Below are 14,577 nucleotides of genomic sequence, written 5' to 3'. Positions count from 1 at the left end.
GGCTTCCATTGTTTCCCCATATTCATTCTTCCCCATCTTCCCCATTGTTTCCCCACTTGATTGCCATGAAGTGATGGGACCAGATGCCATGATCTTAGTTTCATGATTGTTGAGTTTCAAGCCAGCTTTTTCACTCTCCTCTTTCATTTTCATCAAGAGGCTCTTCAGTTCCTCTTCGCTTTCTATCATAAGGGTGGTGTCACCTGCATATCTGAGGTTATTGATATTTCTCCCGGCAACCCTGATTCCAGCCTGTGCTTCATAAGCACTGGCAAATATTCTCTACTTTATCCATTTTTTTACCTGTTATATGTTTTTTGTCTTAACATCTGTGTTTTCTGGAATAAATAAAATGACCTCATTTTTTTACTTTGGTTAATACCTGCCTTGTGTGATGTCATCTATCCTTATCTTCCTACTATGAAGGTCTAATTTAATTACACTGAATAGAAGGGTATGCTCTATATTATTTTTTTGAAATCTGATTTCTTTTTGGTTTAGTATGTGACAAGTTTTATAAGCATTTTATATCTTCTTGAAAAGCATAGGCATTCTCTAATTGCTGGGTGCAGATATCACGTATTTTAAGTAAATCAAGTTAAAAAAAAAAAGGGAGTTCCCTGGTAGCCTAGTGGTTAGGATTCTGGGCTTTCACCACCATGGCCCAGGTTCAACCCTGGTCAGGGAACTGAGATCCCAGAAGCCTCAGAGTGTGGCTAAAATAAATAAATACATAAAGTTTCTTAATTTGTTGCTCAAATATTTTACATTTTGAAAATTTTTCTGTTCACCTTTAATAAGGGAGGTTTCCTAAAATGTGCTACTGTGATTGTGGTTTGTCATATTTTCTCTGTAGTTCTTCATTACTTTTTGCTTTACATATATATTTTATATTCATGTTTTATATATCAGTAATTAATATATCTTTCTGATGAACTGAACCTCTTCTCATTGGTAATGACCTGTCCCACATATACTTTTTAAGAGTCTAAACTGTATGAGATTAATAAAGCTACCTCAAGTTTTATTTGGTTTGTATTTGCTCCTATAACTTGGTATATTTTATTCTTTCAAACTCTCAGCCTTACGCTTTAAGTGTGTAACCTATACAGAACTTTAGTTAAATATTCTTTTTTAATATGTCTGATAATATTTTTAAGTGGAAAGTTTAATCCCACAGGTTCAAGATTTTTGATATGTGGACTTTTTTTTACCATCTTTTTAAAAAATTCTATTTGTCCACTTTTCCCCATGTATCCTCTTTTGCCATTAAATAAAGGTCGAAGTTGACGGGTGTTCTCTATTTTGTCGTCCATTTTCCTCCTCCAGAGCTTTGGAAGTCATGTACTCATCTCCTACTCTTTCCTTGGTTGCTGTTATTTAGTTGTTGAGTCCTGTCCAACTATTTTATAACACGATGAACTACAGCCCACCAGGCTCCTCTGTCCATGGAATTCTCCAGGCAAGAATACTAGGGCAGGTCGCCATTTCCTTCTCCAGAGGATCTTCCCTACCCAAGGATCAAACCCACACAGCCTGCATTGGGAAGCAGATTCTTGACCTCTGAGCCACCAGGAAAGCCCACTCTTTCACTAGTTATCCCTAAAACTATTAAAATATGCATAACAAAGTTCTGACTAACTCCAGACAATTCAAGCACCTTAGAACACCCTACTTCTGATCAATCTCCCTGCAAATTAACATAATAGTGTTGCCCAATATCTCAGTCCATCCCTTTATAACTGCATAAATTAGGCATGCTATGGTTGTTAAATATAATTATTCACAGTTCCCTGGTCTTTGCTTACGTGAAAATGTCTTTTCTCTTAGTTTTTGGAAGACAGTTTTGACAAGTAGACAACACTAGGTAGACTTTTTTTTCCCCCTTCAAAACTGTGAACAATATTCTTCTCTCTTCTGGCTTCCACTATTGCTGATAAAAATCTGCTATTAACCAAAAACTGTTTTCTGAATAGTTGAGCTGTTGTTTCTCTTTAACTGCTCTAAGGAATCTCTCTGCCTTGGCATTATAATTTTTACTACAACAGTCTATGACTGAATTTATTTGCATACAGATAGTCCTCCACTTACGATGACTTGACTTACAATCTTTCAACCTTTTAGGATGGTGCAAAAGCCATAAGCATTCAGTACAAACTGTACTTTGCATTTTTAATTTGGATCTTTTCCTGGGGTGATGATACACAGGATATGTGATACAGTGGTGCTGGGCTCAGCGGGGTGCCCCAGCTCCCAGTCATCCATGTGATCATGAGAAGAAACAACCAATAAAGTTACAACCATTCTGTACCCAACCATTCTGTTTTTCACTTTCTATACAATAGTCAATGAATTACATAAAATATTCATCATTTCATTATAAAACAGGCTTTATAGCGGGCTTCCCAGGTGGTTCAGTGGTAAAGAATCCACCTGCCAATGTAGGCAACACAGGTTCAAACCCTGGGTTGGGAAGATCCCCAGGAGAAGGAAATGGCAACCCGCTCCAGTATTCTTCCATGGGAAATCCCATGGGCAGAGGAGCCTGGCAGGCTAGAGTCCATGGGGTTCCAAAGAGTCAGACACAATTTAGTGACTCAACAACAACAAAACCCATCAAAAGTCAAGAAAGATCTACATATCTATTTAGTATATGGTATCCTACTTTATATCTGTATTTATGTTTTTCATCAGTATTAAAAACTCTTCTGCCATTATCTCCACAAATACTGATTGCCTATCTTCCATTTGATATTATTTTCTTCTGGGACTCTAATTAGATTCATGTTAGAACATCTTGTATTTTCATATCTTAATAACCACCATTGATATTGTCCATCCCTTTCCCCTCCTGTAAAGTATTCTGGCTAATACCTCCAGATTGAACTTTCGATTAACTCATTCGCTCTCATTCATTTGCCGATCTGTTACTTCTCCTATCCATATGATTTAAACTTCAGTAATTATATTGTTCATTCAAAAATGCTTTTGTTTCTTTTTTTAATATTCCTGGCTATTTATAGTTTCATGTAGCTTGATCAATTTATAAGTGTAACTTTCATTTATTTAAACATTCATTAATTATTATTTTCTCAATGAAAACTGTTGATCGGAAGTTTCTGGGTATATAAAGCTATTATTTGCATTTTCTACAGATTTCACATGTAGCAATTTATAGCCTTGCCGTATAGTGAACTGTTATAATGGGGAGCTCATATGAGTTTATCTTGGGCCATCCAAAACATGGAGGTGGAAACTGGAGTATCTTGCTAGAAACAAATTTTTGTTTACCTCTGACAGGACTCAAGAAGAAGGTAGTAATATGGAATCACGTTAGTCACCTTCATGATGCCCGCTCACAGTGAAACCCTTGAATTCAACACCCTCTCTCTGCCAGTGATTACAGGCTTAGTCTCAATATGACTGCAACATCAATGTCAGTATTTTCCCTCTGTGCAAACTTGCATTGCCCATTTGCTCTCCCCAGACTGGGTTTAGCTCCCTTTTGGTGAAGGGGAGAAAAGAAAAATTTCAGAAACTTTTCCTAATTCATGGAAGTCTAACATGTCACTAAGAAGTATGTTTTATCTGGTATAGTTGTTTTGTAAGGATATATTCCTCCTATAACACCAAAAGCATTAAATTATAACACTGAAAATTGTGAAGAAGAAAATAAGTCAATTAGAGAATGGGCAGGCTGGTAATGAAATAATATATAATAAAAGAAATGGAGTATGAGAAACAAATTCAAAGAGCGGAACATAACAACTTTGTCATGATGTAAAGTATGGGAGATCGTAAGTAAATATAAAACATAAAGAAAGGGGAATTGGTCAAATTTCACTTACTAACTGGATAATGTTGGAAGTTCAACTCAGGTTAAACCTGGTTCTTTGGGAAAAGGCCCATGGGATGAAATCCTCACTGGGGTTTTTCTCTGATAGCTTTAAATCAACTCTCTTGCTTCTCAGCTATAGTTATTTCAGAGTTACATCATTTTACACATTGTATAGCTTCCCATTTACGCTATCTTTTTACTACATCGTAAGTCTTGTATATAAAATACTCAAAAGTCTAGAATATTCCACAGTAATAACAGAATTATTGTAAAAGTTTCCCAACATGAATAATATGAATAAATAAAAATTTAACTAGAAACTGTCATGATGTGGTAAACTTGTCTCCTCTTATAGTATCTTCAAAATTGGCATTTGGGGAAAGTGCTTTGATAGCAGATAACATTTTCAACATTCATGTGACTCCTTCCTTTTATATCCCTGGAGCCTCCAATGTTCAAATTTCAGTAGAGGTTCTTTATACTTCTTTTTGTTTGTTTTTTCTCTCTTTATACTTCTTACTGAGCTGTGACTCCTGAAACTATAAGTCTCCAAGTTTAGAAGATTTCTATAAGAACTCTGATTAGAGATAAACTACTCAGCACCCTAAAGGACCTAGGACCACACAAACTACATTAGGTTTTAAAAATAAGTGCAAGAGTATTATAATGTTTTAGAGATAAGGGGTGCTAATTTTGTTTTAATCTAATAAAATGCTGAGAGGTTGATTTACATTCAAAATATAGTATCATTTTGTGAGTCCTCAGAAGGGTTCCAAGACCATTCAATAATCAAAGATTAAACTAAAACTCACTATGGAGATTTTTACTTATTCATAACTACTGTGAAGGCAAAATCTCACTGGGATTTCATCTATTTAAATACTCAGTGAGTTCCTATCACTCCGGTGGGCACTATGCTAAATTGTGCAGACACAACAGTGAACAAAACACAGACTAGTCTCTGGAGCTCACTTTCATTACTGAATATTAACTAAACTCAGGTTACTCAATAATATTTTTATTCATATTTTATTTCTTAGGAGATTTTCATCTGTTTAACCAAAACATGGAATCTCTATTTTTCCAGCCAAGTTTTCAAGCAGTGGCCTCACCTTCCTCAAAAAAAGTCACTCATTCAAGGGATCAGGTATCTACATATATCTGTGTGTGTGTTTGTGTGTATATTAGCTAATATCTTCATGATTTTAAAAAGCCTCCTTCTTCAAAAAAAAAAAATGAGTTATCTAATTTTTGTATCGCTTAAGAAATGTATATGCACAGTATGTATACTAACAGGGCTGGGAAGAAAGCTAACGTCTGCCTGCTCCAGAAATAAATTAGCATGCAGCTAACATCAAAAGAGCCAAAAACACTCACTGCAAGTGTGAACACATATTTGATTGCAGGACTGTCTTTCCCAGGGCTGACCTTATAAATTAAACAGTGTAAATCTCAAGGAAGTGTTTTCTGAGCATTTAGATTCACTGTGAACATTAGGATGCCCTTCAAATTAACTTCTAACATTATTAGCCTATTGTTGGACATAAACTGCTTCATTACTGGTGACTGAGAAAACATACATACACCGGTACGAACACAGAACTTATAAAAGAATGGGAGGAACTATTCAAAATCTCAGGATGTGAACATATAAATAACTAGATTTTTAAACTAGGATATTGAATCTGCATATGGAAAAGCTCTTGAAAATAGTAAATAAAGCTCTTTACTTTGATGCTTAGAAGCACCATAACAAGAAAATACCCAATACTTGGGAAGTAATATCTGAATGCACTATACTACAAAGATTTTGTGGAACTAATTCCTACTTATAACCCAGTCTCAGTTTAAATGCCCCTTCCTAGCAGAGACATTTCCTCCTTTACCATATTGGGCTATATTGTCACTAAGCCAATGCAGTGGTCTCCACTTCCATCTTTTCTGAAACTCTTCACTCTTACAATGAGCTGCTGAGATCTTCCCTACTAAACCATAAGTTCCATAAGGGCACCATCTATGTTTATCTTCTTTTCCTTTTTACAATCAATGCCTTGGCAATATGCATATTTTTGGAGTAAGTTAGTTAAGGAATGAATACATAAATTAAATAAAGACATGAATTCTAAGTCATCTCTAGAAAGCATGAAAGGTTAATTGGAAAAGTTAATGTCTACAATGAGAACAGGATCAAAGGAGAAGGGAAACATAATATACCCTACATCTATTTAAGAATCCGAAACACTTAGCAGCTTTACTCATTCAGAGTGTAGAGAAACTCAATTCTCACCTTCAGACTACCGTCTGTATGCAAAACAAGGATGTTGCTTAATTTTTTTTAAGCTAGAAGAATGTCTGATTTCATTTGAAAAGCAAAATAAGCAATATGTTCTCAAGTGAATTGTTTCCCAGCTGGAATAGAGAATAGAACGTATTATGGTGGCATCTTTCATTTGGAAGCTGCTCCATGAAAAATCATGGGATATGGGGTCACACTTAGCAAGGGCAAATAAACAAATTGTGGTAAAGCCATCAGCATTATCAGCATCATTGTGAATTTTAAAATATATTCAGTAGCTGGTATAAAACAGATATGAAACGTAAGTCTAAACAGTCTGAAATAAGTGACCCAATTAAAATCTAGGGTTATCATGTCCAGCAATATGAAATCTGCAGTTCTATGATTTTATAGAACACAACCTTGTTCTATAACTTCCCCCGGTCACCACAATCACTCCCTACAATTCTTGGGTCAGCCCTCTGGATAATTTCTATCATTTTCTCCTGACTATGTTGTCCCCCCCACCCATGGCTTACCTGTAGTGTCGGGAAATCTCTTCTTCCACCTGGGTAATGAAATCACATTTGGTACATGAGTGTTCTTTGCTTTCCTTGACAGCCGGCTGCCCGTCTGGTCCTTGCAGGTGACTGCCTTCTTGCTTGACATCCGATGCCTGGGACTCGTGCGCGCTCTCATAATGAAAGAGGAGCACATCCACGTCGGGGGTGGAGAACGAGCACTGGTGGCACTGGTGTTTGACTCTCGAGCTCCCGGCCGCCCCAGGAGACAAGTGCAAAAGCAAGAGCGCACAGTGGGAACAATTGCTTTTTCTACAAGCGAATGGATAAGTGATTTCTCCAAGGTGCTTTTCTGGGCTGCAAAGGCCTCTGGGACAGAATGGACAGTGTTTAATGGTACACTTATGAATGTTGTGGAGCTGTTGATAATGACGAAGAAGCGGCCCCACCACAATGACGTCGGGGCCATGGCTCTTGGAATATCGAAAGTCACAGAACTGACAGTTGTAGCTCGTGACCATGTTATCCTCTGCTCCCTTGCTGGAGAAGTCCTTCTTCTTCACCCCACTAGAGCCCTTGTCTGCCTTGGTCATTGGCTCCCCTTCTGCGCTTTTGGCTAGATCATTCTGATTAATGACAGAGCCCCTGGAAAGCTTATCATTCAATTCTGGATTAAGGCCGCCTGACTGCACTCCGCCATGCTGCTTGCCGTAATGTTCTAGCAGCTTCAGTGAGCTCGAGGACTCACAGCTGAAGCTACAAAACTTACACCAGTAGTAACTGGTGGCCTCTGTACCATTCTGTCTCGAGTCAAGGGGCTTGATGGGCACTGAGTAACCAATGGGTGAGTCATCTCCCGCCTTAACTGTGATCTTGTCCTGCCATTTGCCCAGGTCTCCAGCATCACCAGACCGGACTGCTGGGATGGATTTGTTAGAGTTTTTCTCTGAAGGTTTTGCACCCTCAGAGGAGGGGAGAGAAGCTTTTATTTTGTTCGGGTGAGTCTGCAGAAAATGTTGTTCTAGTTCTGTTGATGAGTTGCCCATGTAAGTGAAATTGCAGAATTTACAGCGGAAATACTTGGTGTTTCCTTGGCAATCTGGTGTCTTCCGGCCAATGCCAATGAATGTTCCACCTGAAGTGACCTGGCAGAGAAGACACGCATGTTACTTTAAAGGTATCATTAATTCAGTGTTCTCTGTAGGCGGGTGGAGGCGACACTGCCAGGTACTCTACATCAAAAAATACAATAGTGCTTCTGCTTATTATGAAATCACTTGAATAATTAGAGCCAAAGAAATTCACTCTTCATTACTCAATAGCCACTCTCTGAGAGGCTCATTATGCTAAACATTTTTGGCCAAAGTATCAGATGAAGGTAAGTAATAAAAGTACTATAACAAATTCAAAGGATTTAATAATATATACTTTTAAACAAAAGACTAAGAAGATGACTTTCAATTAAAGGTTTGAAGACTGCCTCCTTCAAATCCTGCAGAAGCATCCAAATCACGGGATTTCTTGTCACAAAGCTAAGGGTTGCTGTCAAAACCAGAGGCAATTGCTCAGAGATTACTCAATGCAGGCACCCTCCGAGGAAATCCTCTGTTCAGTTCCTACGGCAATGAGGCTGCAAAGATGAAGTCTATCTTTCGGGTAAAATAAAAGTGGTAAATGACCACACAAAACGGTTCATGGTTAAAGCCCAAGTACGCAGTTAGACTGAAAGTAAAATGAAATCTCTGGGCTTGAAATCTTGGTGAAGGAGGACTAAGGTAAGGAATTTAATAAAATGTTTCCCAATCTAGAACAAATAAAATGAAGAAAAGCTTCATGAGCCTTGTTTGATGAAGGCTCTGTCTCATAGCAAAGACTCAGTTGCTCTGATGAGCTGGTCGTGGGGATAGTCAAGGACTAAAATAAAATAATTCCACCATAAAAATCACAACAGCTTGGTTTCCTATCCAAAATTAAAAAATTGTATATGTGCTAGGGCAACCACAGCCTTCAAAGGGCATTTTATATAAAACTCTTCTCTGGGTACACCACATCAGGCAGCTCAACTGAGTGCCAGCACCCAGCAGTCAAAATTCATGGTTTGAAAGAGTTTTGACAGAACTGGTCCAAAGGGGGAGAAATTTCCTTTTTTAACAATCAGGGGAATTTTTAAAAATTTTCCAGCAACCAGATGTAACAGATTAAGCACGTGGCATAATTGTGTTCTTCCTTCTTTCACAGCTGCTCAAAAATGACATGTGTGATCACTGCTCATATCCAATTCACTCCATGAGAAAAAGTCTCAAGCATCTCAAAATCATTTAAAAGACTCTACTTAACATGCAAATAATATTCCTTTAGCGCACTGAGAGACATGGCTGTACACTACTGTACAGGACCAAGACAGAAGTCCATTCGCCACTTAAAGAGGGATGTGACCTGGATAGAAAGACTTAACCTCTCTGGTCAACAGCTTCCTCCCTGGGGGCAACCTTTAAACTTACTTCCAATATTACAGTTTGAGAAAATGTGCATGAACACACCAAGGGCTCAACATTTACTGTACATTAAGATAATAAATTACAAAGGACTCCCACAGTCCTTCATCGAAGATGACAATGTTTCACTTTAGACAATGTCTAAATTTACCATGGCAAACCCCCAGATTGCAGTCTGTTGACAGCACAGCATCATCTAATCAGAAGGGCAAGACTGGGGGCACCCTCCCAGGCAACAATCTGACAATTAATCACTGGTGTAAAAGATATCGAGGTCAGACCACACAAGATAAGTCTAATCACCACTCTAACTGGCATTTTAGAAATCAAAGCAAATAAAACTTGCAGTGAAATGTAATGCATAACACTGTAAAATTCCTCCATTTTCTAATTCACTAGAAATGAGAAGAACCTTGCTTTCAAAAACAAAATGAAACCTTTCAATGGCATGCCGCCTACTCAGGTACTTGGTTCAGGAACTTCAACTTGAATCAAAAGGCACAAATTCAGAATTATTCCCATCTTCTCTAATGTAGGCAAAGAAAGCCAGTGTACAAGCTCTAAAGACAGAAATATGCTTCTCTGAGCTACCATGTTTCTCAGAGTTACCGAGTTGCCCTAGCAGAAAATGTTTTGAACTATCGCTTGTAGAATAAGGATTCCTGAGAAACCACGACACATCATCACTGTTTCTTTGATTTTGCAATCTTCAAGCCTCATGTTTCATGTCCACACTGCAAGGGCTGAGCGAAGAGCTCATACAGTGTTAAGAAAGCCCCAAAAGTGAAGATTTTGAAATGAATTAAAATGACTATGAAGCATCAAAATATCTCTTTCAGTAGTTGACATCAACTTTAAGAGTCAGAAAATCCATGCTAAGAAAGACTACTATCCGGTCACAGGACATTTCATACCAAAAACTGCCAGTTAAACTTTTTGGTCTGGAATTAATTAAACTACTGTGAAAACTGTATTAAATGTTTTGAGTTGGTAGTGTCTATGTGTCTAAACAGCGTGCAGCTATGCTCTGTCGTTTCAGTCGGGTCAGACTCTTTGTGACCCTATGGACTATAGCCCGCCAGGCTCCTCTGTCCAGGGGATTCTCCAGGCAAAAATACTGAAATGGGTTGCCATGCCCTACTCCAGGGGATCGTCCCAATCCAGGGATCAAACCTGTGTCCCCTGCATGGCAGGTGGATTCTATATGCACTGAGCTACTGAGCGAACTCCATTATTTAGGACGCTTTTAATGGTTATATGCTTTATGCTAAAAACTGCCTTCATATTATTCACTGTCCTTCAAACAAGCAATAACAGAAGGATCTCATTTAATGAAAAGAACAATACTGACATATATGGATTATCTATTTGCCTTCCTGGTAAACAGCATTTAATCACATTAGTATTACATATTATTAAAAGTTAATACACTATTGGAATTATATATCCTATACATTATAAAAGTCAACTTTAGTAAACATAATTACTCAGTGTTCTATCTCTTTTCTCTTTCAAAAAGAAGGTTTTAAGGCTACATTTGTGGCCATTTTTATACATTATAACAGATGTGGCAAAATATGACTGACGTATATCATTTAGTAAAATACAATTTCTAATTTTAGGACACCATACTTAAGACTATCGACCATGTCCATTTAATTTCATGACTCACAAATGTTGACTTAAAACAATTCTTTTCTAGATTAAACCCAAATACACAGCAAGAACAGTTAATGCAAAATCAATGTTTTGCAGCAAAAGTTTATTTAATCTTATTGCCAGGAAACAGCACCTACACTTTCAGAGAATTATTTGCAACTTTCCAAGCGGTTGAACCCAGCCATTGTGATAGAAAAAAACTTATTCACTAGCTATGACTATACTAAAAAGAGATCACAGCAGAATAAAGAGTATAAACTTCAATGTTTCTTATTTTGCTAACAGAACTCTAATAAAAATCCATTAATCTGGCAATGCCTTAGATACAGATATCCATATTTAAAAATTCCTTTTAACCTGCAAATTCTGTTTGGGCCAAAACTGACACCTAATCTCTGTAATAGACATCAGGTTACAGAAGTAAACAAACTAGACCACACCTCTGTTTTTAAATTACGTATATTGAGGGCTTCCCTGGAGGCTCAGTGGAAAAGAATCTGCTGGCCAACTCAGGAGACACAGGTGTGATCCCTGATCTGGGAAGCTCCCACATACCTTGGTGCAACTAAGCCTGGGCGCCACTGCTGAAGCCTGTATGCCCTAGAGACCCTGCCCAGAAACAGGAGACATCACTGCGATGAGAAGCGTGAGCACAACTAGAGTACTCCTGCTCACTGCAAATAGAGAAAAGCCAGTGCAGCAACAAAGGCTCAGCGTAGCCAAAACTAAATTAATTAATTAATTACTTAAAGTAAAAGCTCTTTAAAAAAAAATACTTATATTTTATGATAAAAATTTATGGAGAAAATATTGTATTCATTTGTGTTTATCTTTACTTGCATTTGTTTGCTCTCAAGGGAAGTCTCAAGTCAAATTCTGTGAAAAGACACATTATTTAACTTTCTGGAATCTCAGTTTCCTCATCTTTAAGAGTATAAAGAATACTGTACTCCTTGCCACTTTTTAGGATTATTATGAGGATCAAGTGATAGAATGCACTTGAAAGTTATTTGCAAAGTCTAGATCGGTCTAGAATTCTTTGAGCTGATGGGAATGTTCTGTAATTGTCTATCCTGTTGAACACGGCAGGCTCTAGCCACATGTGGTTATTAAGCACTTGAAACAAAGCTAGTGCAAATGAAGAACTGATTTTTTTTTATGTTTTAATGACTTTTTCATAAATTTAATTAACTGAAATTTAAATAGCCACATGTAGTTGGTGAATACCATGTCAGACAGCACACTCTATAGTACTATTCACATGAATGAAACTATTATTTAATAAAATGAACTATCTCATGAATTTCTCTGGCCACTTGAAAAGACTAAACAGAGGGGGAAGTAGTAAAGTCAAACTCAAATACTTGTCACTGCTAGTATTCTTAACTGTAAACAGAAAAGCTCAATTCTGTTGTTACTAAGCTAATGCTTTCATTTACATTCCTTTTTGGACCGGACCGAATGAATGGTATCTCATTCATCTTTGGAAGTAAGCAGGAGCACGATACACTTTGGTTGAATGAATGAACTAGTTACTGGAGACATGAAATCTCCCACCTACTTGGGATATGGGGGCTATAGTAATTCACAGCCTTATTGTCATTAACTCAACGTGACAAATGGGCTTCTTCAAACAATGAGACAAACTGCATCTTTCACCCCAAAACAAACAGATTACAGAGTCATTCACTTGTGAATCAGAGTTATACAGAAACACCCAAGATACCTGTTAGGGGATGAAAAGGAACAGATTTTATTATAAGCTGTTTTTTACTGATGGAGGACTATGACACCTTTTTATTCTATTTTAACCTCAGTTCTAAAAACTCTTCCTTCCATGTAGTTCGTTCTACATCTTTCATTTATAATTTATCTGCATATGGCTTTTCACAAAACTTTCACTACAGAAGTTAAAAATATAAAAGGTTGGCTCTTTTTCAAGGTCTTTAACCTCAATTTAGTTTTTTCCTTCTAATAATATGGAACAAAAACTAGTAAGAATCGTATCTAAAAGAATATGTGAAAAGGAAGGATCTTTTAAAGCCTCGAAACTCTTAAAATGACACTTTAGTAAATGTACTTATTTTCAATGGAACAAAAAGAGTTGTTTGAACTAAATACAAACTCTTCCTCAGATGTGGTTCATTTTCAAGTACTGTAATTGATAGCAACAGAAACAATTAGGAGGGTACTAATTTAAAAGGACTTGAGGTTACTGGTTGATCATCAAAAAAGCAAATTCTTGACAATAAAAAGTTAAGTTGTTAAAAAATCACTGTTCAAATACTAAACTCACAAATAATGTGAAGAAATGTGTCAGGGCCCATCGTGGCTGAAAATAACTAAATTCAGGATCAAAGTGCTAATCTGCATTGGGGGTGTTTCTGTATTGCACAGTGCTTCAAAAAAACACTGCAGAATTTAGAGTTCTTCAATGATGTATCTTTGATGGAAATTAAATATTTAAAATTTCAAAAACAAACATAATTAAATGGCAATCAGCTCAGTCTTGTGTTATCATATATCACATATATATGTGTATATATATATATATATATATATATATATATATATGTAGCCAGAATAAATCCCATAAACAACCTTGTCATTTGGATTTACCAAAGCCAACTATTTGGGCAGGGGAGGTGGGGGGGAGTGGATCCATAACTTAAATTGGTAGAAGGGGCAAATATAAGGGTAAAATACGGCCCATTCTTAATTACCTACATTTTTATAATAAACTTTTTGGATTACAGTAATAAACAGTCTATCTCAAACTGGTTTTCTCATTTTACTCAGGATAACATCAATTTAATTTTCTATGGTTATTTGGTATTTGGAGAGAGAGAAAACCAGTAAACCTTAAAGTCAGTCTCACTAATTTAGAAGATAATCTCTTAGGAGAAAATATGCAAAAGAAAACTGAAAATGCAGTGTAAGTGGATGATAAGGCTGAGTCCATTATCCATAACACTCCTCTCTTGCATCTGATTTGCCATCACTGCTGGCTCAGAATGGAGATAAATATTAATTGCGTGTTTGTTCTAAAGAGGGTCTTAATGGGAAATGAGAGCTGAATCACTGTGGAACATCCTTCCTTCAGGGAATGGTGACTCGTGGCATGCCTCCTACATGCCAAGCACTGAAAAGACTCAAAGAAATGACAAACTCCCAACAGTCTGCATTTCAGTGCAGAAAATTCCCAGCTAAATAAATGACAACAGTGGAATATGTACTTCTGCTAAGAGATGTACCACGTTCCATGATCACACAGAGGAAAAGCACCTAACTTACCCTGACTGGTCTGCAAAGGTTTCTGAAAGGAGGTGACAACTGAGCTGTGGACAGATGAGTTGGCATTTGGGGTGAGACTCAAAGGTGGTGATCTCAGAGAGGCTTTTCAGGTGCAGGAAACAAAATGAGTAAAACATAAACGAGGATGATACAGTGCAGGCTGCTCCCAGGAAACATGGAGGAATTTGGGGGGTGAGAGAATTTGGAAAAGTAATGTCTTGATGGAGAGTCTACATTGAATTATACAAGCATACTTAAAATAATGTTTAATAAAAATTTATGGAAAATTTAATTATGCAAGTATAATTTAAATAATCTAGTTTTTTAGACTCTACAAAACACAGGAAGACTGATAAGTGGAATTTTTAAAGATTAAAGAAAGGAAGGAAGGGAGGGAGGGGAGAGGGAAGGGTATGAGAAGAGATGGAGGAAAGCAAGGACAGTGAAAGAGGAGGGAAAGAGGAAAAAGAACAGAAAGAAACAGGAAAAGGAGAG

General features: G+C 37.1%; 1 protein-coding gene across 8 annotated transcripts in view; it reads right to left on the bottom strand.

Annotated features, from left to right (window-relative positions):
* The window catches only part of TRPS1 (transcriptional repressor GATA binding 1), a 279,514-nt gene that overhangs the window by 200,252 nt on the left and 64,685 nt on the right, over window positions 1–14,577 (bottom strand). For all 8 annotated transcript variants that reach the window (XM_070802758.1, XM_070802763.1, XM_070802762.1 and 5 more), the window contains one exon: window positions 6,653–7,779. In XM_070802758.1, the coding sequence (XP_070658859.1) occupies window positions 6,653–7,779 (1,127 nt within the window). The remainder of the gene's footprint in view (window positions 1–6,652; window positions 7,780–14,577) is intronic.

Source organism: Bos indicus, chromosome 14 (assembly GCF_029378745.1).
Source record: "Bos indicus isolate NIAB-ARS_2022 breed Sahiwal x Tharparkar chromosome 14, NIAB-ARS_B.indTharparkar_mat_pri_1.0, whole genome shotgun sequence".
Classification (NCBI taxonomy): Eukaryota; Metazoa; Chordata; class Mammalia; order Artiodactyla; family Bovidae; genus Bos; species Bos indicus.
This window is presented reverse-complemented; position numbering and strand designations above follow the sequence as displayed.